The sequence below is a fragment of the Pleurodeles waltl genome, chromosome 10 (genome assembly GCF_031143425.1).
Source record: "Pleurodeles waltl isolate 20211129_DDA chromosome 10, aPleWal1.hap1.20221129, whole genome shotgun sequence".
Classification (NCBI taxonomy): Eukaryota; Metazoa; Chordata; class Amphibia; order Caudata; family Salamandridae; genus Pleurodeles; species Pleurodeles waltl.
Window position 1 is genome coordinate 862,291,107 of NC_090449.1, and position 26,095 is coordinate 862,317,201.

The window sequence follows — 26,095 nt, forward strand, 5'->3', positions numbered from 1 at the left end:
CATATTACTACCTCTTCTGCCCTGTTGGCCTTCAGCCATCCATGCTGTCACAATGTTGTGGCAACTGCTATCTCGATTGTTGTTTTTTTTCATCTCAGGGCATGTCCTGAGGTCAGACAGTCAGTTCTCGCCACCTGTGCTCCCTCTAAGCGTCATGGAGCCCAACCACACAGCCTCTCTCCTCGTGCCGTGCACAAAATTGGTGAGAGCACGCACACATCTATTTTATTTGAAACAATAGGCAGCTACTAGCCTTGATGGGCTGCCGGCGGATCTGCCTGTATTAGAGGCTTGACTCGCACCTTCTTGGTATTCGGCTGCCCCTGATGTTCAAGGGCGCCACTAAAGATAAATGCTGCTCCTAAGGTTAAGGCATGCCACTTTCCTTAGCGCAGCCTTTTCCCAGCTCACCTGGAGGATGCCGTCAACTCGCTACCCCCTCCTCACCCTCTGTTTTGATCACAGGGGGCAGGGCTGTGTCAGGGATCCCATCTTCTGTCACCGCGTCACGTGTCTACTCACACAAAGCCGAAAAGGAAACCATTTAAAAATAAACAATATATACTTCAGCTGCATAGGGAAAGTCCCTCGGTTGTCTTCCTCATCAAAATGAGAGCAACTTTGTAAAGGATTACAAGTATACACGTTTTACTTAGTGACGTGTATACCCATAGGCCTGTGCGAAATCCTTATAGTTTGGGTTAGATTACGTGAGCATTTCAAATGCACAGCTTTAGCCCTGATGACGTGGATGGTTCATGCCTACCCCTGTCAGCACATATATATTAACTTGGCACAGACCGATTAGGAGGTTAAGGCAGCTGCTGCAGCACCCATGTGTACTCAGCAAGGCTCAGTGTATAATACTGTTAAGATAGCTCGGGTGGTTAAGGCACTTTCTGGGGATACCAGTGTGTCTGTGTGTGTACTCTCTTTCACAGGTTTAACTTTGATGGTTGATGGTTAATGTATATATTAAGAAGCACTGCATGCCATGTCGAAGTCACATATTTGTTCTCTATATAAAATAAATATAGCTCAGTGGGTTAATGCAAAAACCCTTATGTAAACTGTAGGTCACAAGTTATGATGAAGGGAAAGTAGCTGAGCTCAGAATGAGTCCACTGCAACCAGCTGCTTGTATTTAGCCAAGGCAGCAAATGAAACTGTTGTCATTCATTCTAAGGTTGTAAATGGTTTCTGTAAATAGCATTAAACACTTATTAGTGCACAAACAAATTCAGTATGTAAGCTGGCACAATGGTTTATTAAGCTGAATTCTCACCGATGATACATCTGGTGGTCTGCTAGTCACAGTTTGAATATTGGCAAGGCTGATCCAACCATCCACCATTCCGAGGTAACCACTTTAAGAACCATTAAATTGAGTGTTACAAACACCAGTTGTTTACAGTGTTTAAACTGTCAGGTGTGCTGTATAAGGAAAGTGGCATTATTTCCTGCTATATTATAGTTTATTACTAATGTACGTACACCATGGTAAGACATGCCTGACATTTCTACATAGTATGCAGACCTGCATATCTTACCGAAGTACGGAGCCTGAGATAATCGAAAGATTCTTTTATCTCTGTGTGTCTCTTGTTATTTTATGAAGTGACAACCACTGGATCTAGAGGGGAAGTGAGGCGTCCCAGCCGTGCTGCATATGTCATGTTTCATCTCCTGTGCCGGCTGAGGAATAGCTCTAATAACAGGAATGATCAATGATCGGTTTTCAACGAAGTGATTCATTTTTATTCATATGGTGCTTAGGAGGGAAAATAAAAATCACATACATCCCCGACTGGCTACTGCGCAGCAAATGGATTGTTTTTCTGTTAGATGCTGCTGGCTTCTGTCTTTCTGACACTTGTTTGATAATACTTTTGGCTAGGCCACTTTAGCATCCTACCTCTGACATCCATCCTCTCATCTCTGCTGAGAGCACCCCTCACACGCGGCAGCTCATTGCTGCTCAGAAATCTACACACAGTTGAGAAAATTGTGCATGCACCTCAGCTCCCCTCCACCCGACAACTCTTCTGCTACAGTGTTCTGTTCTCTCTGCCCATCTCTGATGCAGAGTGATCTCAATGAAGGGATGTAGGAGGTGACCCCCCATCCCAATTACATCAAAGGGAAATGGCGACAATCCACTGAAAACAATAGTCTGGTTCAGGACTGCTTCAGATGCACATTAATGCCCGTTGAATTGCTTGAACAGTGAAGCAACAGGATCATGAAGACTAATCTGGGATTGCTGACTGGACCCTTAGAGAGACATGCCCTCTATCTTCCTTTATCAGACCACTTCCACGACTTCCTCTACCTTTGAGGTTTATCTCGTATAAACAGTTACATGCATTGTTTTTACTGATTTCATATACATTGTTGTTACATGTATTTTGGTTTATTTTGTGTATTCCTATGGCTTATTTTCTGCTGCACCGGGCGCATTAGACTCAGATATTGGACTGTAAAAACTGCATGAAAGTATCAAAATTGCAAGATGGCACTTTGATTTGATGACATCTCCACAATACCTTTTTAGAACGAGAAGGAAACAGTCCATCACATTTGGTGGTCATGTGCAGGGGCCGACAGTTCACCTTTGATGCTGTGCATGAAGGATCCATCCTCACGCCGCCAGAACTTCTCAGGTTATTCAATCAACGTTTTCAATTCTTTGTCATGAGTGTTTTGGGAGTACATTTACGTGAATATTTACTGAGGTAGCATGGCCCACCTAAAAAGCACATTGGGAAATGGGGCTGCATATAAATTATCATAACACTACCATAGAATGGGGTGGGGAGCGGGGGCTTTCAAATTCTTAGTGTCTTCTTTGAACATGACTGCATTTATCGAAGATAGTTTTGTTAAATGTGTTAGAGCTACATCCTCGCATATTATTAATTTGTACACATTTTATATCAAATATATAAAATCACTATTATGGTAGAAAAAGAAAACTCTGCATTATGAAATTAATTAAATAATTAGATTACAGACTTGTTGCTAACAATAAAGGGGGCAATATAGCAGTGTAGTGTTCGGTAAGTGGCGAACTGTTATGCCAATATGAGATCCACAAACAAATGTATAGAATATAGATGGTGGAAAAAATAATCCTGTCAGAAGCTCTCCATTGTAGGTTATTTTAATCTGTATTGTTGGCAGGGGCCTGTTTTTCTTTGGATATTTGAATCGCAACATTACAAATTGCCCTTGATATGTATAATGATTCAGTATGTTTTGGCCTGCCCCTATGAAACTCTTCGAATGGCCTTCTTAAGGAATAAATGCATAGTGAATGCATATATTAATAATTGCAGTAGCTTTCCCTTGAATAACTAGAAATGTAGCCCTTTATTTTCAGTGACTACTTTGGAATGTAGAGGGTCAAATAACACATTCAAACCGTTCTTTCAAATGTGTCTTTTAACAGCCACTTTACGCCAACCTTTTCTTGGGGACCAACCCACCTTTTCTTGTATTGAGTGAAACGGCAGTACTTACTGTTTTATTTCTTCTTCCCTAGATGTGAACGTAATTTAATTGACACTAACACAATCAGTGTCTAATTTGTTATCGCAGAAATTAATGCATATTTTTACATTATGTAAACCAGAAAAGATGTATTTAAGCATCCACCTTTACAGAATTAACTTCTCAAATGTAGTTTTGACTCCTGAAATGCACATGCCCCTCTCATCTTTTATGTACCTTATCCCATTGCTGACTGTATATAATTCAGAAGCCTCATATTACCCTTTAGTCCCCTGCAGGTGTTTTTGTTTGCATAGTGATTTTTGGAATCACGGCAGAAGCAGCGGTTCAATTGCCATGCTAAACTGAGTCTGTCTCTCCCATTCTCTGTTTACTGCTAGATAACATAGACCTCATCATGTCCACATGGACATAAGGGCTCGGTGAGCACTCTCTCAAGACTCCATACCCCAAACAGTGATATCTGGTTGCCATGCTGAATACATTACAACTAACAAGCTTTAAATGGAAGCAGGGAAAAATTGTGTGACATGCAAAAAGCGCCTTGCAGTCTTTTAAGCATGACATCTTTGTTAAACTAATTTTTATTCTAGTGACTGTCTTTCAAGATCATATTGGTCCCTTTATTTGGGAGGGATAGGGCTGCTAGAACATCTATTTCCTGTGTACGAAAACCTAATAATTAAATGTAACAGTTCATGAAGGGAAATATAGGTTTAGTAAAACAAAATGTAAACTGTGTGCAAAATTCACCCATTGAAAAGATGATCAGTAGCTTAGAGTTAATACAGTTCATTCTGTTTTTTAGTGTTAGAATTCAGGTTGCTCTAAGAAAATGAAAAACAGCACAACGTTTATACTTTTGCTGCAGAAGCAAAACTTCTTAAACAATGGACTTAAACAGCGCAACTCTGTGCCAGTAAACAGATTATGCCAGCATTAATTCCCACATAGTCCTTTTATATTTTGAATGCTGTAACAGAACCTACCCCAATGACAAAGATTAGGAAATTTGGGCCATGCATAGGCATTTCACATCTTTTTTGGCACAATTGAACATAACAATCCTAATACACCCCTTTCTCCCTCGTCCACAGTTAGACCCTGTGAATGTCTGGTCTGACTCAGGGTGAAACACACTGTACAGACAAGTACAAACATGAACTTAGACCTTGCGAAGCAACTAAATAGAAGAAAAGAAAAAATAATTAATGTTCAAAGATATTTTAAGATATTTTAACCCATTATGCCATCCCTCTCCCCTCCTTTTTTTGCAGGGGGTGTAAACAAATACATGTTGATAGACAACCCATAGACTCCTTTTGTTTGTATATCATGTATTGTATGTATATCGGGCTTAGAAGTAAACAATCCCCAGATAGGTATATATGTATAAAGCACAGGGGATGTATGCCAAAGGCTTATAGTAAATGGAATATCACAGGGAGTGATACTAAATTATGATACAGTTAAATATATTTACCCAGCAGCAGTTGTGCTATTTCTATTTGAATTCATATGACAGTAAGAGCCCAGTACAGTAGCTTTAAGCTTGGTTAAGATTGCTACAGAAAGGTAGAAGAAGCACAAATTTACACTAACAAACCAGAATGTGGCTGGTAGAAAACCATTTTCTGTATACATTTGGAGTTCTGTCCCTTCTCTTGCGTCTTTACAGGGCCTTACCCCATACTGATTCCCTTGGAAGAGTGGTCCCCACACCTGCAAGAGTTTTCTTTCCAATCAAACATTGGTGATAACCCTTATGTAGTACCTTATGTACTTCTACACTCATACTGAGTCCATCACCTAGTGAAGATACATTTGTATACAGATTCCAGATGAGCCTGTGACAAAGTGCAGGTACCACTTTTCAGAAGAGTATGACAGTGTACTACCTAGGAGCCCATCTCATGTGGTGGGGAATATACTAGAAAGACTGAAGAAAACGTTTGATCTAGCTCAAGATGAAGTATGCATACGCCACCCTCCATGCAGAAGTTGTTCCTCAACGTCTTAGAGCCAAAACAATACCCTTAATTTTAATATTCACATTGCTCCCATCATATTTACTGAAAGAAGTATAGAATACATTTTAGTCTTGCCGACACAAAGTGTTTAAGGCATTGATTGGTGCTATCTGTTGATGGAGCAGAAAAACAGAGCAAGAAAATGTTAGTGGAAATAGAAGTGTTAGAGATGGAAATTAAAGACAGCACCACTATATAGGGCACAAAGACACTACAAAAATAATTAGAGAAACAGATACAGACGTTTGCTATTGACATGAAATCCCAAAACCTAAAGAAATGTAGAAAATGTTTAGTTAACATCTCCCCATAAAAATCATACTCATATCTGAAATGACATATTTACGATAAATTAGAAAACACATAAGCCTTAAAACCGTACCAGGGACGATCCCATAAGCAATGTATCCTCTTTTCAGAAATTTCATCAGTGGAGTCCAGCACAAAGAGAGTAACTTCAGCAGTTGGGCCTACCAACGAGCAGCCAAGGACCGCCTCGTTTTTTAGATGAGTTGAGAAGTAGAAAAAGGTGATCAAGAGCATGGTGAGGCTCAAGGGAGATCAAAGCATGTGATGTTGGTGACACAAACACAAAGGTCCAATGTACACACCCACCCCAATATTTGAAGTCCATCACTGTTCTGGATACTGGTAGCGGGAATTTCTGGCATTTTATTTAGATTTGCTAGACCTCACCTTCAGTCACAACTGCTTTCCCTTGCTGAGCTGCTAGCTAGCTCCATGTCATCAGAACATGGTGTTTCTGTCGTTGCCTTTCTGTTGCTAAACATAGTTATTAGGTTTATTAGTCCATTTGGCTCAATGTAAGTACGTTTAAACTCTAATTTAAAGGTACAATAGGTTGTGCAACTAAAGCAAAGGATGGAACCATGGTGTCCTACTGACAAGAAGAGAGGTGGAAACCCCACTCTGCTCTCCTGCTTCCCTCCCATTTTTTAGCTGTTTTATTGATTGCTTTATACATTCCTTTGTTTCAACTCTAATTCCTTAATTTCTTTCTAGAGTCTTTCTTCCCTCCTTCTGCTTACCCTTTTCTTCACCTCTCTTGATGTTCTTCCTCCCATTGTTCCTCCCTCCTAACATCCTGCCTGAAGTCCTTAAGACCTCTTTTTCCTTCTTTCCACATCAAATACTTCCCTTTCTCCCTTAAACCTTTTCCCCAATTTCCCTGTCTACTCTCATAAAGCCCTATTTAGCCATCTTTCCTTCATTTTCCAAATCTTTTGTTTAGAAGCTTTGTATATGGCGAACGGTCTTTGTTACTGCAAAGGTCAGTTTGGGTCAGTTTAATTAATTTATGCCTTGCTAATTAGAATAGTGTGATTGATCATATGACCCTGCTGCAGATATATGTCTGACCAGTAAGTACTGTATGGAGCCAACTCAGCATTTCATACTTTTAGGGTTGATAGAATATCTAAGGTTGAATAGGTCTAATATCATTGCCTATCAGTAAAATAAAAGTATAATGTGCACTGTGTAAGATCTTAAACTAGAATTATACAATCTAGTCCATTTGCTGCTAAAACATACTATCTAACAAAAGCTGTCCCGAGAAGTTTTTAGCTGTGCTAAAAAAAAAAATCCGATTTTACAAGATAAACAGCAGCCTGTTTTCAATCTGGATGACTAACGTGGGGGCTCAGACTACCTGCTACACCCAGTACTAGTCTGCAGAGAGGAATGACAGACGTATTAGTGGCAATGGTTGTTAATAGTCGATCTGGGTGGGCCACTTATCCCTCTGCTCGTGGCCAGGGTCATTATCCCATTCAGCTTGTAAAGGCCTCCTATCCGAAGCTCTGAAAGAAAGCATCTTTCTTTTTATGGAATTCCAACATCATTTACACCAGGAGTGGAATAAGAGGGGGGTTAAAGTACCCAACTTGGTATTATCAATAATGAGTGCCAATACTGCTGCAGGGCACTCTGCTCAGTGGTTGCTGTTCGGAGGCTGGTAATTGACAGTCCCAGGCCATGGAACTACCTACAGCAAGGTTTTGCTGGCTCCCCCTTTTTCTCACCTTCCCCAGTCTCACTTTCTTTAACACCAGTGTGGCCGGTGGCGAGTCTTTTCAGGAAGCATCAGTTCTTCTTTCTGGTAATTAAGAATTCCTTATAGCACAAAAACAATATAAATGATTAGTTATATTATACAGTTAATATATTTTTATTTTTTCAGTATAAACCCAAATCCTGGCTTACAGTAATATGGTAATTTACCAATTTAAAACCTAATCATCATGCAGTTAAAAATTTGTATCTGAAGTTCATATTTATTCATTTTTTGTTTTTGGCTAGTTCAATCTAAAACTGATGTTCTATGGACTAGCACGGAAAATACCTAAGGTTAATTCCTAAATTTGTTAAATCAGCTTTTCAAATTTTTATATTTTTCAAAATCCACCAAAATCCACTGATCTAAACAAATTGAACATTAGTTTGCTTGTGAGGGTTGTACTGTGCACAAAGAACTTATTATGAACAAATTCAACCCACAAACATTTCCACTGTGTCTTAAATTCACTGACAAAATAAAAATGAATTTGTAGTTGCCATCTGTGTGATAAAGGTAGGTGTTGTTCAGCATGTTTCCAACAACAGTGAACATTCATTTAAGTGTATCTTTACTGGCACTTTTAGGGCCTCATTTCAATTTACACGGGTGCAAAAACCATCTGGGAGAAATAGCACAACCATATGTTAGGAAGCCTAGTTTATGGCCGATTCTGAGTTTTCCTCTATGAAATGGAGAATAGATTGCAGTAAAATACTTTCTGTTTGATATCACTGCATGATTTTCCTCTATGTGCACTATTATGTCTAGGCCAATTTGTGCAGTTGTTACCTGGAAGAATGTGAATAGGCAACAACCTATGATCTAGTGTAATTTGCACAGAATTTGTGAATTGAAATTAGGCTCAAACGGTCTTCCTCCTTGTCAGAGTAACCACCACACTTGTAATGAGGCTAAACGTATATGCAGATATCGCTGCTCTTTTTCATATTCTCCCTATCATTGCCCTTACTGACTTCTCATGTCTTTTTGCAACATACGTTTAATGGTATTCTCTCTAAATATGTGTAATATTCTTTAGGCAACTTGGTTATATCCATAAGAAGTGCCACAGTGAGCCCCTCGGGCCAGGAGTGGGAGCCCTGACGACTGAAGAGAGAACCCGCTGGGCTGAGGTTAGAATGATGTTAAGACATCGCTTTATGATAACATGTTTCTCACAAACGATTTTGAAATGATTTGAAAAAATTGTTGCTCTATCTTGTTTACTTTGATTATTGTTTGCCAAATGCTGAACTGTGTTACCAATCTCTTATAGATCCGCCAGTATTTAATCAACCTAGATCCAAAGAATCTTGCCATATTAGAAAACATCCAAAGAAGTCTGTTTGTGGTCTCTTTGGATGACTCCAGTCCTCATGGAACAGCTGAAGACTATAGTAAGGTGAGAGAAAAATGAGGATTTCTCTTTAATATTTATTTTTATGTCTGGTTTCACAACACAGTTCTCTGTTGGAGCTCATGTTATATAAAAAAGAAATTTACAAGAGGTATAGAGAGGGTTTTGGCAGATGGATACATTGGTGATGCAGACCCCATGTCAGATTAGAGTAAGAATGAGCCTTAATTGATATGGAACCGTTAAAGAATACTGTAAAAAGGGCTTTATATTGTGAATACTATGACATTAGAGTTTGAACGGGTTTTAGATTCTAAACTGTGTGGCAAGTGCAGTCGTAAGGAGTTTTACATACTGAACTCTGACAAATACAGTAGGAAGGAATGCTATCTTGTAACCCGACGTCAAACACCAAGGAAAGGGATTCTTCTTACACCGATTACTAGTTTGGAGGGGGTGGTACAGAGGTCTGGTTTTAGTTGTGTACAATCATAATTTTGTTTCTTATTTAGTTGCACGCAAATTTCAGTATCTCTTTTTAAAAGTAAACATATGTTGGACATTGATTTCTGGAGTATGAGTGTTTGCTTTGCAGAGTACTGAATTTCTAACCTACACTACTTCTCTGAAAAAGTATTGGACTGCTCTGCCTCACTACCTTGGAGGTTATGAGCAGCTGCTAGAGACTGCTAAGGAGCTATTCATGCAAGACCGGAGGCAGAGTCATGCCAGCACCAGGGTGTCAGTGGGAGGGGTTGGGACCCTGGTGTACCTGATGCTTAGTGATGCCAGTAAGCATTTATGATTATTCAGAGATTGCCATCTTCAGTTGTCTGTGCAAGACACTAGTTGGGGAGTGGGGGGGGGGGGGAAGGGGGGTGGTATGGCACTGTCTCCCAGCAGTCACTGGTCAGTGGTTCTCAAGAGTAAGTAAACGAACCACCTTGGTGATTTAACCCTCCTATATTTGTGGCTTTGCTCAGGGGTGATTGTCTCATCATTGTTTCAAGAGTTAAGTTTGTCTGTCATTACATATCTGCACAATGTGTCTTCAGTCATGACCTCAACAGAAACCAAGGGACTCTCATAAAGCTGTTTTGGTGGAAATGCAAAACACCCTAAATACCAGCAGCACGCTCAGACCCTGGACAGAGTAGCACTTAAACTCTTCCATACGCTTTCTTACACTTCTCACAAACTAGGAGTCTCACTATATTGTCAGCATTCTACCACCTATCAGAATAGCAGTCTCACAGTACCAGATCGATTCTCGTGCTCTTCACACACTTGTTCTCTAACCAAACTTAAAAACGTTTGCTGAGAATATTTGTAAGCAGGTCTCCCCACCTCTTAAACAGTCAGTAATTTCAGCCCACAAGCGAGAGACAGATGCAAGTTCTGGCTTGCATTCTCAATTACAAGATGGACCTGTTGGCTTTGTGAATGCTTGTTTGATTATCTTTTTCCAACTATTGGTCTGGTATGTCTGTTTTCTTTATCTCAAGAGTACAATGGGGCTAATATTTGTCTAGCCATCTTTAGATTTGCATTGTACAAACTTCAACATTAAATAGCCTCCAGTTGTTTTGAGTATGCAGTAACATTGACAGATTATTGTATCCTATATTTAGTGTTAAAGACACATTGGTAGCAGTGATAACAAATTATGCTGCACCTCCCCGTGTAAACTAAGTAATAAGATATGACCCAAGTCAAGAGTGCTCAATAGATAACAAACACTATGCTACCCAGTAATGTTTACAACAAAAGGACAAACTCCACAGGGACAACAAAACAAACACCTAGGGCATATCCGGTTGCTGAAGGGTCCGCTGTGTTAAGCAAGTCCAATTTTATTAGAAAAGCTGAGTACTTCAAATGGAGTTCTTCCAACCTCAAGGTTATTACAGTTGACAGTTCACAAAAGACGACGTAAGAAAGTAATTCAGCAAATCGTCTTGGTCAGAATCCAGCCGACACCAGTTTCCTCATAAGACGACATTTTCAAGGCTGCAAGTTCAATGTGACACATAATGATATATTGTCTTTTGTGAATTGTCAACTGTAATACCCTTGAGAACTCCATTTGAAGTACTCTGCTACATTCGTGGGCAAGTACCCCCAGATTTTCTGGTAGTTAACACCTCGCACCAGCACACAAACTCCCAGGCTGCAAAAGAAGCTCCCCTGCCAGATAAAAAGAGCAAAAAAAAATAGCCACCTTCAGATAAGGAGCGCAAAAAGATAGATGCTGCAGGGAAGAGTGCAAGTAGCTAACCACTGGACGATTGCCCACTCTGTTGGCTAGCTCTTCCACTATGTTGGAGCTCACTGGGATGAAATGCAAGACCTCCACAAACATCTCCACGAGGAATATAAGCAGAGGAATGAAGAGTTGGTGGCAGAGGCAAAAAACATTTCCAACACCACTATCCGCTTTACCCTGGATGCAGATGAAACTATGGCTTGTGGAATCAACACCAGCATCTTAGTCAGAAACCAAGCCTGGCTTCGGATTTCTGATTTTAAACCAGACGTTCAGCAGCATTTGTTCTTCATGCCTGACAAAGTTCTAGAGAAGCTGAAGAAAGTCTTCACCACAAAGTCTATTGGTGCCCTCCAAAGATCCACTCTGAGAACGTCCTTTCGCAGGCAGCAATATAGGCCAGGTAGTAGTATAGGCCAGACAGTAAAACCACCTTCCCAGACGCCTCTTCCTCTCACTAGAGGCAGCCGAAGGCCTACCACCAGAAGTCTCCACGGGGCTACTACAGAGGAGCATACAGGAATAACAGTAATAGAGTTAGATGCAAGGGAGGCTCTGACAAAAGGGCCTCTGCCACTAAACCTTCCCTTCACCCTGATCACACAGCATCGGTCGGGGGAAGGCTGCAGGATTTTCTCCTCTGCTATCAGGAAATCAAATAAGGCAAGTGAGTATTAGGCATAGTTCAGCAAGGCTATTGCCTAGAACTTCTTATACCACCACCCAGCACTGGACCCCCACTTCGCCCGCGCAAGCACCTTCTTGGCATCCGCACATCTGTGCCTGGTTCGAGCCTGTGCTCACTCACTAGCGAGGCACTGGTGTTTACTCACTTTATTTCCTTAGCCCCAAAAAAGATGGTTCATTCAGATCCATTGTGGATGTTAGGACCTTCAACAGATACGTTCTCTCCGAACATCTCCACATAGTGATGCTGCCCATCCATTGCCATCTGTCCTGCCCACTGATGCTGTCTGCGGTTCGCGATAAGTGGCTGATATTATCAGTGCTAGGTACTGCCCTTCGGTGCCACCTCTACCCGAGGGTTCTTCACCAAGTGCCTGGCAATGTTAGCCATCTGCTTAAGAAGAGGACCATTGACTTAAAAGGAGAGGTGACATTCATGTTTTCCCTTACCTCAATGATTGACTGATTAGGAGTGCATGCAACCAACAGTGCCTGAAGCACACACAGGCAACAATTTCACTTCTCCACAGTCTTGAGTTTACCATAAATTTAGTCAAGTCTCATCTCAAACCCCTCCAGATCCAGCCCTTTCTCTTAGAGGCCCTGAATTTCATCAAGGCAATACCTAACCAAGCTCTCAAGAGATTACAGTCTTTGGCCTTCCTGTAACTCTTTTTTTCAACCACAATGTCCCCTCATAGTAAGAACTGTAATGCATGATGTCTTGCTGTATCCCGACTACATGTGTGTCCTTTGCAACACTGCATGTCAGCACAATGGTCAAAAGTGGAGGGTCAAATGGAAGAACTAGTGTTGGAAACAGCTAGCACTGTAACAATGTGTAGCGAGGCATGCCTTTCCTAGACCCTGTTTCGCAAATCTGTTACCAAGGACGCCTCCCTAGCTGGATGAGGAGCTTACTTCAGAAACAGCACAGTATAGAGTGTGTGGACTGCATATCAGCAGAGCCACCACACCACTTACTTTGAACCTCTAATCATCCGCCTTGCACATAAAGTCTTCCTATCACTTATTCAAGGCAAGACAGTCCTGGTCAGGACAGACAGCATGTACAACCTTAAAAAGCAGGAAGTCAGTCGCTCACTCTCTTTCTTTACTAGCTCAGACTGTTTGGCATTGGGACATTCATCACCACATTCACCTAATGGTGGAGTACATTCCAGGGGTGAAAATTTACCTGGTGTACTTGCTAAGCAGGACTCAGCAACAAGTCAATCACTTGTGACTCTTCCTGCAGGTCCTGCACCAGTACTTCCTGTGCTAGGGCTGGTCTGAAAATGCAGATGCCCATACGTCACCTCCAGGCATCCACACCTTTGGTCCATGGGCAATGCACTATGGATATATTGCAGCAAACATTGCAGACCTGTGTGTTTTTGTTTTTTGTTTTTTGCCCTGTGTTGTTTTTGGCATTTAGGGCCTGATTACAACTTTGGATGAGGTGTTAATCCGTCCCAAAAGTGACGGTAAAATGATGGATATACCACCAGCCATATTACGAGTCCATTATATCCTATGGAACCCGCAATACGGCTGGTGGTATATCCGTCACATTTGGGAAGGATTAACACCTCCTCCAAAGTTGTAATCAGGCCCTTAATGTTTTGATATATTTGAGAATCACACCATGTATATGGAGTTAACAAGCAACTGTCTCTGAGTGTATCACGCAGCAGATTCCGGCAGAACCAGTTGTGTTTTTGCATTAACTAACACCCAGGTTCTGAGGAATACAGGGTTACCTCGTTGTAGCTTAATGTACCAGCATATAATGGTCAACATATCGACAAGGTAAGTGTATGTAAATAAGTGTAGGTTTGCTTTACTTACCACCACATATATGTATCTTGATGATGTACATATTGTACAGATACATAGATGTAGTGTTCAGAAGAGTATGTCTGTACTTAACTACGTGCACTTACCTTGTCAGTATTTCGGTCTTCATTTTCTTGGCCATTTTGATCCTTGATATTTTGTCCCCAATATTTTTGGAGCATGGTGTTTCTGCAGCCGATATATAAACATCCTTCTTGTTGAGCAAACGCTTCCAGTTAAAAAGTGTAGCATCTCATTCGAGCACAGCCAGTCTACACTGCAGCGTTCACCAGGAATCATGCACTGTGTATGTCTTACAAAGCTAGCATGGGATTAACAGGTGTTGGCCTTCGTCGTGAAGAACATGAATACATCCACAACTACTTTGTCTCTAGAGTGAGCACCAAATAAAATCCACATTCCCTAGTATTGCACCCAAGACAATGTGGAACAGACATTGCACATATTGTTTCACCACCACTTCCACACACAGAATTATTCTTCATTGCAAGCCTTTTTTTAATCAGTCCAAAGAGGTTCAGGAAAAAACAACATGGAGGAACAGCGACACAATCTTTTGGCAATTTGGACTTGGAACTGAGATCACAACCCAACCATCTGCTGTTCACGGACATACTGTCTAGATACAGAATCGGCATTAGCCTTTTTGCATATCACCCGGTCCTATCTCTCTTTCAACTGTTCTCATTTACAACAGCAGAAAACTCACGGCAGCGGGTTGGCAGTCACCTGGGTATCATGCACTCTATTGTTTTTCGCCGCTATGTCACATAAGACAGGGACAATCCATATGCAAATCAGCCTTAGCCTTACTTCATTAGTAACAGTCAAGCCAGAATTGCTAGGCCGGGACCTCTCTAACTGCTGTTCCACTGCACACTTCTGTTCAGGAAAGGTCTAACCAAAACCAAACAATGCCACAGGGCTTGTGGCTATGACAACTCAGTCCCTAAATAGGAACGCCGAACACTACCATGGTTTACCAGCACACATAAGGCACAAAAGTGCACTGAAACAGCTACTATGTTGTAAATTGCGCTTTACAAAAGAAATCCTCACCACATTAACATGATGTCTGTGATTGCATTTTCTATGTTATCTGAGTGAACATTTGTGTTATTGGTATGTTACCTGTGAGTGTACTGTGCATCCATGTATTTTCGCTAATGTGTGCCTTTAGTGTTTCTTTGTGTGTGAGATATAAAGTACAGGGAGTGCAGAATTATTAGGCAAATGAGTATTTTGACCACATCATCCTCTTTATGCATGTTGTCTTACTCCAAGCTGTATAGGCTCGAAAGCCTACTACCAATTAAGCATATTAGGTGATGTGCATCTCTGTAATGAGAAGGGGTGTGGTCTAATGACATCAACACCCTATATCAGGTGTGCATAATTATTAGGCAACTTCCTTTCCTTTGGCAAAATGGGTCAAAAGAAGGACTTGACAGGCTCAGAAAAGTCAAAAATAGTGAGATATCTTGCAGAGGGATGCAGCACTCTTAAAATTGCAAAGCTTCTGAAGCGTGATCATCGAACAATCAAGCGTTTCATTCAAAATAGTCAACAGGGTCGCAAGAAGCGTGTGGAAAAACCAAGGCGCAAAATAACTGCCCATGAACTGAGAAAAGTCAAGTGTGCAGCTGCCACGATGCCACTTGCCACCAGTTTGGCCATATTTCAGAGCTGCAACATCACTGGAGTGCCCAAAAGCACAAGGTGTGCAATACTCGGAGACATGGCCAAGGTAAGAAAGGCTGAAAGACGACCACCACTGAACAAGACACACAAGCTGAAACGTCAAGACTGGGCCAAGAAATATCTCAAGACGGATTTTTCTAAGGTTTTATGGACTGATGAAATGAGAGTGAGTCTTGATGGGCCAGATGGATGGGCCCGTGGCTGGATTGGTAAAGGGCAGAGAGCTCCAGTCCGACTCAGACGCCAGCAAGGTGGAGGTGGAGTACTGGTTTGGGCTGGTATCATCAAAGATGAGCTTGTGGGGCCTTTTCGGGTTGAGGATGGAGTCAAGCTCAACTCCCAGTCCTACTGCCAGTTCCTGGAAGACACCTTCTTCAAGCAGTGGTACAGGAAGAAGTCTGCATCCTTCAAGAAAAACATGATTTTTATGCAGGACAATGCTCCATCACACGCGTCCAAGTACTCCACAGCGTGGCTAGCAAGAAAGGGTATAAAAGAAGGAAAACTAATGACATGGCCTCCTTGTTCACCTGATCTGAACCCCATTGAGAACCTGTGATCCATCATCAAATGTCAGATTTACAAGGAGGGAAAACAGTACACCTCTCTGAACAGTGTCTGGGAGGCTGTGGTTGCTGCTGCACGCAATGTTGATGGTGAACAGATCAAAACACTGACAGAATCCATGGATGGCAGGCTTTTGAGTGTCCTTGCAAAGAAAGGTGGCTATATTGGTCACTGATTTTTTTTTGTTTTGTTCTTGAATGTCAGAAATGTATATTTGTGAATGTTGAGATGTTATATTGGTTTCACTGGTAATAATAAATAATTGAAATGGGTATATATATTTTTTTGTTGAGTTGCCTAATAATTATGCACAGTAATAGTCACCTGCACACACAGATATCCCCCTAACATAGCTAAAACTAAAAACAAACTAAAAACTACTTCCAAAAATATTCAGCTTTGATATTAATGAGTTTTTTGGGTTCATTGAGAACATGGTTGTTGTTCAATAATAAAATTAATCCTCAAAAATACAACTTGCCTAATAATTCTGCACTTCCTGTATAGCTGCTTAGCTGTGTGTTTGTTGTACAAGAGTTTGAAACGCTGACGGGACGGCCATTCTCCCAACTACATTTCAACGTGGAGGAAGTGGTTACTGCCAGGAGGGATTCAAAACTGTTTTAGAAATAGTTATTTTAAAAATAAAAACCTGCAGTGTTAGGTCAGGGCATACATCTTCCTTACTTATTTAACCATTTTTATTGATTTTAAGCAATTTAAACAGGTTAACGTCTGTTACAGTGGGTAGTTATAAGTATTGCTAATTCCCAGAGAGTCTAGTTGCCCTAGACAATGGTAACAATCACCATAGGAGGCAATAGTTCAAGAACTGTACATAAATGAGCAAATTTGTAAAACAAGGACGACTGGCAGGTCAGATCAATTGCAGACAGGCAAAATCAGTGCACATAGTACTAAAGATCCGTGCGGCACTGACCGGTGACTTCCGTAGGATCCATACTCACAGACGAAGTGAGTAATGAGGGGAAGAAAAAACCCATAATATAATAGTCCGTCTGACGATATTATTTTCAAACCAAGAGACAGTAGGGAAACACGTGTGTTTGTGAAGGAGGGAGGGGGCAGCAGGCGTCACTCACAGGGTGCGCATAATCCATCCTTAGGTACCTTAAAAAAGTCATGCAACAAAGCTAAATATTTTGCTTCTTGTTGCGATTTATTTTATGTTTTTTTTTCACTTTTGGCAATACCCATGTAAACTAAGTCTGCTTATTCATATATGATTAGATTTTTCAAGTCAAATCGTCTTCGTTTTTTTTTTTTTACAATGTGTTTCTTTATGACACCGTCATGCAGTTCAGACGTTATATTTCCCTTATCCACCACCATTAATTTGTCTTTGCAAAAATGTCTAAACAAATTAACAATTTGAGTCAGATGTTTGAAATATGTTTAATTATTTTCCTTCAGATAACCTTGGCTGCATTGACGGGCGATCCAACAGTACGTTGGGGTGACAAATCCTACAACTGTCTGACATTTTCAAATGGGACCTTTGGTTCGAACTGTGATGTAAGTGACTTTTGTATCCAATTCTGGCTCAGTACATCTCACATTTGACTTGACGTGGCCATTGGTGTAACACAAGTAGATTTTGATCATTCACCAATGTATGGAGCCAAGGTATCTAGCAAATTACTGAATATCTACATTTGTCCTTAAGACAAAAATAGATATACATTGTATTTTCCTACGGTGTTTTTCAGTTCTGATCTGAAATGCTGTGGTTACCTCTTGAATTGTCTTCTTGACCCCTTTCAAACAGTATTGCTATTGCTAGCGCTTCCCCCTAGGGCCCCTAGGGCCTGGCAGCCCCCCTCCCCTGGGCAGGGATAAAAGGGGAATCTCTTCCCCTTCCACCCTGACCGACCCCGTGGCGTCTGATGAAATCAGCGCACAATCGTGTGCTGACCTCATCAGAGGCTGCCCCTAGCGCAGATTGGAGGAGAAATTCAAAAGCATTTCTCCTCCAATTAAGTGGAGGGGGCAAGAGAGGTCTTTCCTTTCCTTTGATTCCTTTGATGTCTCTCTCAGCATTTCTGCTGCTCGATCGTGATGTGACCGTGCAGCAGAAATGCCCACTAGACACCAGGGAGTTTTTTTTTTTTCGGTTTACACTTAAGCACTCTAGGCAACAAGGATCTTTTTTTTTTTAGATGTGGGGAGCGACCTCTTAAGCAAGGGTCGCTCTCCTGGTGGACAATTTAATTTTAGGCCATTTCTACCCCGTTGGGGGCAGATCAGCCTATTTTTATTAGTCCAATCTTCCTCTAAGGGGCAGAAACCACTAGACACCAGGCTAGGGTCGTTCCCTTGTGGGAGGGGGGAGCAAATTTATTTTAGGCCATTTCTGCCCCCCCCCCCCATGGGGGGCAGAAACCACTTAGGTACCAGGGACTGGTGTGTGTGTGTATGTGTGTGTTTTGTTAGGGGGGGGGCAGCCCCTTGGGTAAGGGTCACTTCCCATGGGGGCACATTACTGTTGGCCGTATCTGCCCCCAACGGGGGCAGAAAGCCCACCAGTGACCAGGGAAGATTGTTTAAAAAAAAAAAAGTGGGGGTATGGCGATAACCCCACCCCCAAATAAATGGGGCCAAAGTTGTTCTGCCCACTGGTGGGCAGATGGGGATCCCCGATCCACTCCATGGGGGGGGGGGGGGGCAGAAAGCCTACTAGATGCCAAGGAATTTAAAAATAAATAGTGCAGTGCAGGCTACCAACCAGTATGGGCATGGTTACGCCCCCCCCCACCCCTACTGTAGGGTGTAACACTCTTTCAGCTCTCCCCTGCACACTAAAACATGTTATTCCACGGCAAACAAGAGGACATTTGATTATTTTGAGGATTGGTTTTACATTTGGGCCATGAGATCTTGTCTAACTCTGAAAATTGTCCCACTTGGAATGGTGAGGGCTGCACTTTTTGGATTTGGGGGTGCTGCCATGTAGAAAAATCCACAAGACCTAAACACATCTGAAAACTAAACATCTGGGTGAGTCCAGGGTGGTGTGCTTCGCATGCACCCCCACACAATTGTCTTTCCCACAATGCACTGCAAACCTCCAACTGTGCTGAAAATCACATATTTTTCCCACATATTTGTGATGGAACCTTCCAGAATCTGCAGGAATCCACAAAATTCCTACCACCCAGCTTTGTCACATCGATTCCGATAAAAATTCTGCTCCACTTGTTTGCCTAAAAATGTTTTTTTTCAAACTGCCCTTTTGGACCCGCTTTGGTTCCCCCTCAATTTTGACATGTTTTTGGCTCTTCCCTGTCACAGGTACTTGGCCCACCTACACAAGTGAGGTATCATTTTTACTGGGAGACTGAGGGGAACGTTGGATGGTAGGAAATTTGTCCGGGTGCAGTGATCCCACACAGAAATGTGGGAAAAATTTGATTTTTTTTAAAGCTAAATCTGAGGTTTGCTGAGGATTCTGGGTAAGAAAACACTGGGGGATCCACACAAGTCACACCTCCCTGGACTCCCTCGGGTTTGGTAGGTTTCCCTATGTGGTTGGTGAGTCCAGGACCAAAAATACAGGTGCCCCCTCCCCTGCAAAAACAGGTAGTTTTGTATTTGATTATTTTGATGTGTCCACATAGTGTTTTGGGCCATTTCCTTTCGCGGGCACTAGGGCTACTTACACAAGTGGAGTACCATTTATATCGGGAGGCTTGAGGGAACACTGGGTGGAAGGACATTTGTGGCCCCTCTCAGATTCCAGCACTTTCTGTCACCGAAATGTGAGGAAAATGTGTTTTTTGGGCCAAATTTTGAGGTTTGCACAGGATTCTGGGTAATAGATCTCAGTGAGAGCCCCACAACTCACCCCATCCTGAATTCCCCTACGTGTCTAGTTTTAAAAAATGTCAGATTTCAATGTAAAAATGTGATGTGTCCATGTTGCATTTCCTGTCTCAGGCACTAGGCCTACCCACACAAGTGAGGTACCATTTTTTATCGGGAGACTTGGGGGAACGCTGGGTGGAAGGACATTTGTGGCTCCACTCAGATTCCAGAACTTTCTGTCACCGAAATTTGAGGAAAAAGTTTTTTGTTTTTTATTGGCCAAATTTTGAGGTTTGCAAAGGATTCTGGGTAACAGAACCTGGTGAGAGCCCCACATGTCACCCCATCCTGGATTCCTCTAGGTGTCTAGTTTTTAAAAATGCACATGTTTGGTAGGTTTTCCCCTGGTGCCAGCTGAGCTAGAGGCCAAAAACTACAGCCTTTTCAAAAAACACATCAGATTTCAATGTAAAATGTGATGTGTCCATGTGTTTCCTGTCGCAGGCACTAGGCCTACCCACGCAAGTGAGGTACCATTTTTATCGGGAGACTTGGCGGAACACAGGATAGGAGAACAAGTGTTATTCCCCCTTGTCTTTCTCTACATTTTTTCCTTCCAAATGTAAGACACTGTGTAAAAAAGACTTCTATTTGAGAAATGCACTGTAATTCATATGCTAATATGGTGACCCCGGAATTCAGAGATGTGTAAATAACCACTGCTTCTCAACACCTTATCCTGTGCCCATTTTGGAAATACGAAGGTTTCCTTGATACCTATTTGTCAGTCTTTATATTTCAGCAATTGAATTGCTGTACACCCGGCATACAATGAAAACCCATTGCAAGGTTCCGCTCATTTATTGGCTCTGGGTACCTAGGGTTCTTGATGAGCCTACAAGCCCTGTGCATCCCCACAACCAGAAGAGTCCAGCAGACGTAACGGTATATTGCTTTCCAAAATCTGACTTCGCAGGAAAAAGTCACAGAGTAAAACGTGGAGAAAAATTGCTGTTCTTTCACCTCAATTTCAATATTTTTTTAGTTCAGCTGTTATTTTCTGTAGGAAAACCTTGTAGGATCTTCACAAATGATCCCATGCTGAATTCAGAATTTTGTCTACTTTTCAAAAATGTTTAGCTTTCCAGGATCCAGCATTGGTTTCACACCCATTTCTGCCACTAACTGGAATGAGGCTAAAAGCGCAAAATATAGTAAAAATTGGGGTATGTCCCAGTAAAATGCCAAAATTGTGTTGACAAATGTGCAAACCCTTTGTTGATACAATTTTCAGGGAAAGAAACACAAGCCTTCTTCTGCAGCCCTTTTTTTCCCTTTAAAAAAAAGAAAAAACGCAATTTTTGCTGTATTTTGGCTATTTTTTTGCTGTCCACCAGGGGAACCCACAAACTCTGGGTACCTCTAGAATCCTTAGGATGTTGAAAAAAAAGGACAAAAATTTGGCTTGGGTTCCTTATGTGGACAAAACGTTATGAGGACCTATGCGCGAAGTGCCACAAATAGCCAAAAAAAGGTCTGGCACCTGAGGGGGGAAAGGCCTGACAGCATAGGACTTTGTAAATGTCACCTCAAAGTCTAGATGGCAGTAGAGAGCCATATTGCTCATTATGCATTTTGAATATTATATGTTTTTTCTGCAGGTAAGATCTTTTGGAATGTATCAATCTTTACAATAGCGATTACCTAATTGCAATTTTTAGCGAATCGCAATTAAGTAATTGCCATTGGAATGTATGAAACTCCAAGAGTTTCATACTGTGATTTGCAAGGGCTCGCAAATGGACCTACCTCATCAATATTCATGAGGTAGGTCTCAATTTGCGAGCCATTGCAAATGGCTATAATCACAGGGATGGTAGCCTGCTGGGCTCAGCAGAGCACCATGTCTGTGATTGCTTTTCAATAAAGCAATCTTTTTCTTTTCCAAATGCAGCCCAAAAATGAAAAGTTTCCTTTTCATTTTTTAAGAGTAGGCAGTGGTCTGTGGGACCGCTGCCTGCTCTGAAAAAACATTTTGGCATGCATTCACAAAGGGGAAACTTCCCCTTTGCGAATGGGTTACCACCTACATGAAGTAGGTGGTAACTGCATTTGTTTTGCAACCGCATTCACAGTCACAAAACAATCATACATACTTCTGTGATTCGGTATTGGGAAGGGATGCCCTTGACACGCCCCTGCCTAATACCCAATTGGTTTGTAGTCGCAAATCCAATTTGTGATTCAGTAACAAGTTACCGAATCGCAAAGTGGACTTGTTACATACCAAAACGCATTTTTGCGATTGCAAAAATGTTTGATACATCTGCCCCCTAGTGTCTTGAGCAGCACCCTCATAGCAGTACTTTCCATGATGCAAAATCACTACTTTTCAACCTTTTCTTGGAAATTGTAATTTTTTTTAATTTTCTGAAATTATTCTAGAATGGTAGGTTCAATTAATATATTTTCACAATATTTGTTTGTTCCCTAAATACTGCAGACTGGCATTAGAATAGTACATTTTCCTTCCCAAAACCCTCTGCAGAGCTGATGGCGCAGTTTAAACAGGGTAAGGTGGAGTGAAAACTGTAAGTGAATCTGGACTGTGTGGTTTTCTGTAGTAAAAAAGAAGATAAAATAGGTCAGAAATTGTGTTTTGGTAGCAACATACTTTGCGTTGTTAAAAGAAAAATGCTTTCCATCTGTGAAAATGAGATTTTTGAAGATGGAGATCACAAGTTCTGCTGTTAGTGGGTCCTGATTTCAACATGAATGTTCCGTTTTTTTTACCATAAATGAAAATAATTTAGATTAGTTGGTAGAGAAAAATCAGCCTCTGGCTCAGTTTTCTATTTGGCTGAAATCTGTATTTGACCTCAATGATGCCATAATCAAGCTTTAACTACCCATTCCATAGCATAACAAATCCTAACTTCACAACAGTTATCGTCGTATCCCTGTAAAATCATCATATGCTGTAAAATAAGAGGTTTTCAACCATTGCTTTTTGTTGCCAAACCTGTAATACGTAGCAAAAGTTGCCAACTTGTAACACGTAGAGTAGAAACTAGAAGCAAAGTATGGTAAACTTCAGCAAAAAGTAAACAAACAAAATATAAAAAAAATGTTTACAAGTAAGAATGCAGGGATCCTGAATAAGAATCAAAATGTTCTTTTTGTGATCCCCATAACCATATGATACTTTTGAGGACAATAAGAATCATGAGCCATTTGTAAAAAATTATACTTCCTCTGGTTGTGCCTACAATCATTAACTGAATCACAAGCAAAATACAAGAATAAATAATATTGAAAATGCAACTACAGCAAAATGCACAAGACAAAATAGCACATTAAAATCTAAATGTTCGTTCAAGAGTTAGTGGGGTATTCACACTAACTTTAAAGTTGGATAGCCAGTCTTGTCAATACAAGCAGGATACTACAAAAGGGCAAACCCAGTAACCCATTGAGAGGCTGGTGGCACACACAATATAACAAAAAATTTTCCTAAAGTAAATACTTACAGAATGATTAAAGGAGGTTGCTTGAGCAAATCAATGTGGTATTTATGCAAAGCAACTTACACTACAAAGCACCCAGTGAAGTAAATCAGTAGCAGTATAAGTATATGGAAAAATCGATATTACTGTATATTATTCCAGGTAACATATTTAACAGATTATAGACTAGGGTTCCAATTTTAGCATGCACGCGTATATGTCTAGCAATATACTTAATGCAACAAACAGCCTATTCACCAAGGCACGCTTCTTTAGCTTTTGTGCCCTGTATCTGTAACAGGAAGTCAGTCAGCTGACAGTTGTAATCACTTCTTCTGTCAGAGGCTCAGGATGACTTTTCCTGAAGCAGGGCACCACAGGCACAGTCCGCTCTTTGCTAGTCCAAGGAGCAACAGGTGCATTCCAGTTTTTTGGTGCAGCCCTTTTTTTGATGGGTCCTGGGAAAACCAGGGCAGTCCATCTTTAGTCCTCTCTTCATTACAAAGGTGATCTGAGGTCTGGGTGCCAGGGATGACACTTTCATGCCTACTGTGAGTTCAGAGGGATGGACGGCTAACTACCCAATTAGGCTACCAGGACCCTGCCACTTACTGACAATTTCCTGGAAAAGTGTAGCATTTAGCTGCACCAGAGTACACTATTCTGTCCACTTTCAACATGGCAGAAACATTCTCGTGGTGTGTGGAACTCCCTAGCCCACCCCACAGGTGTGACTACTTGGGGGCTTCACTCCTCTTGAAAACGAGGTTTGGCAATGGCTTTCCCTCTCTGCCAATGATGCCAGTCTGTCTGCAAAAACACAAGCACAGCTCTTCCTTTGTCTGATCATCATTTGTCCTTCAAAGATGGTTTCTCCTTTGAAGCTCACCTTTTGGGCTCACACCCTGTTTGGCCTTCTTGCAAGGGAGAAGTCACGCACCTTCCAGCGGCAGGCCCTTTGTGTTCCTTCCAACAAAGTAGTTACTTTCTAAAGTTGCCATTAGTGCACAAGTTTCAATAAATTCGATCCGAGCATCAAGTGAGGTTTATTTTAGCAATTCATTGGATACCTTGAAGTATAATACTTAGTAGTCCTATTCAGAAGTGAGCACTGATGAGTTGTCAGCATGTAACCCTGTACTACCCACTCTACTAGCCTTTCTAGAGTAAAAACAAGATGTTCAGCTTTTTCATGTCAGGATAAGTAAAATCTCATTTTTCACTTTTTAATATACAGCAGCCTGCCTTAGAGCTCGTTAGGCCTGCGTTAGGGGTTACTCATTCATATTAAAAACAAAGGTTTGGGGTTCACCATTACTTTAAACAGTAAAGTTGAGGTAGAAGTTTAAAACTGCTCTACCAGTCTCCAGTGGTAGCCTGGGAGACATGCTTTACAGTGTCATACTTTTGGTGGCACAGTAGGTTCTGCAGTCCATGAGGGATACTTCAACTTACAGGCCCTTGGTATCCCTTTTTACCATTTGCTAGGGGTGTATCAGTAAGTTAAGCTATGCCTATTGGGTATAAGCCAATTAAACATACACTTTTTAAAATCAGAGCACATGCACTGAAACCTGGTCAGCTGGACCCGTTGCGTCATAGAGTAATTACACCAGTACATAATAGTCAAAGCTTTGGGCAAAAGTAGGGATGGACCTTAAAAAAAAAAAGGCATTGTTTCACCAATACCATGTGGTTTTGTACAGACAAATGCAGACTTGATGTTAACTTTTCAGTCTTTGTTCTAGCAAATGTACACAACCATCTTCAGGTCTGATTTGTACAAAAGAAAAAAGCCAACCCCAAATTCTGGAAGGTACAAATCGGCAAAAATACAAATGTATGCCTGTAACATACCAGAAGGTTTTGGGAGTGCAAAACTACAACCACAGTAACACAAGAACACATATTTCTCTAGTATTGGGGTATCTTTCATAGATTCACATGCTTGAATCATTCCCCATCATCGAAGTGGGAGTCCCACGGTACATAGAAAGCAGTAGATTACATTTTAACATTGAAATCAATGAAAACGTACATTCACTTTTGTAGCTTATTAGTGCCATTAGAAAAGACCCAAAGTCCAGCCAATCAGGCGAGACCACCCTGTAGAACCCTCAGCACAGAGGCTCCAGTCTCTCAGATTTTCTGTGGCACATTGTCTGTAAGGGAGTCTCCCTGAGCTCTGCTCAGTTTAACTTTTCCTGACAGGAAATTTTCAGAATATTGTGTTCTTCATCGACAGCTGTGACTTCTATAACATATCTACATCAAAGAAAGGTTTATGTCGACCCTGCAACACCTGTGGGAAGTTAAGGCTTCACTATGAGGACCCTCACATGGAGTGCATTTATTGTCTTCACCCAGAGCACAAGGTGAAAGACTGTAAGATCTGCAGAACCTTTCCTAGCAAAACTTTGAGGGACAGAGAAGCCAGGCTTCTGCTCTGGCTTCAAAAACGTAAAACCAGAGAGCCTCTCTCTGATGATGAGGACAGCGACGCGTCTGTGGAATCAACAAAAAGAAAAAGAGCTGTGGAGAGGTTTTCTCCAAAAAGAAGTAAGGCAGCCAAAAAACTGTAATGTCTGAACAAAAAAAGCTCAGAAAGGTCCTTCTACTTCGAAGAAATATGGTGAGAAAGTTCATTCTGAACCTTCCACTCCAGCTGCCACTTCAATGAAACTTAAGAAGCCATCTAGCTCT

General features: G+C 41.4%; 1 protein-coding gene across 3 annotated transcripts in view; it reads left to right on the plus strand.

Annotated features, from left to right (window-relative positions):
• LOC138261973 (peroxisomal carnitine O-octanoyltransferase-like) overlaps positions 1–26,095 on the plus strand; it is a 278,490-nt gene that overhangs the window by 113,726 nt on the left and 138,669 nt on the right. For all 3 annotated transcript variants that reach the window (XM_069211574.1, XM_069211573.1, XM_069211575.1), the window contains exons 6-9: positions 2,555–2,663; positions 8,663–8,756; positions 8,900–9,025; positions 17,496–17,597. In XM_069211574.1, the coding sequence (XP_069067675.1) occupies positions 2,555–2,663; positions 8,663–8,756; positions 8,900–9,025; positions 17,496–17,597 (431 nt within the window). The remainder of the gene's footprint in view (positions 1–2,554; positions 2,664–8,662; positions 8,757–8,899; positions 9,026–17,495; positions 17,598–26,095) is intronic.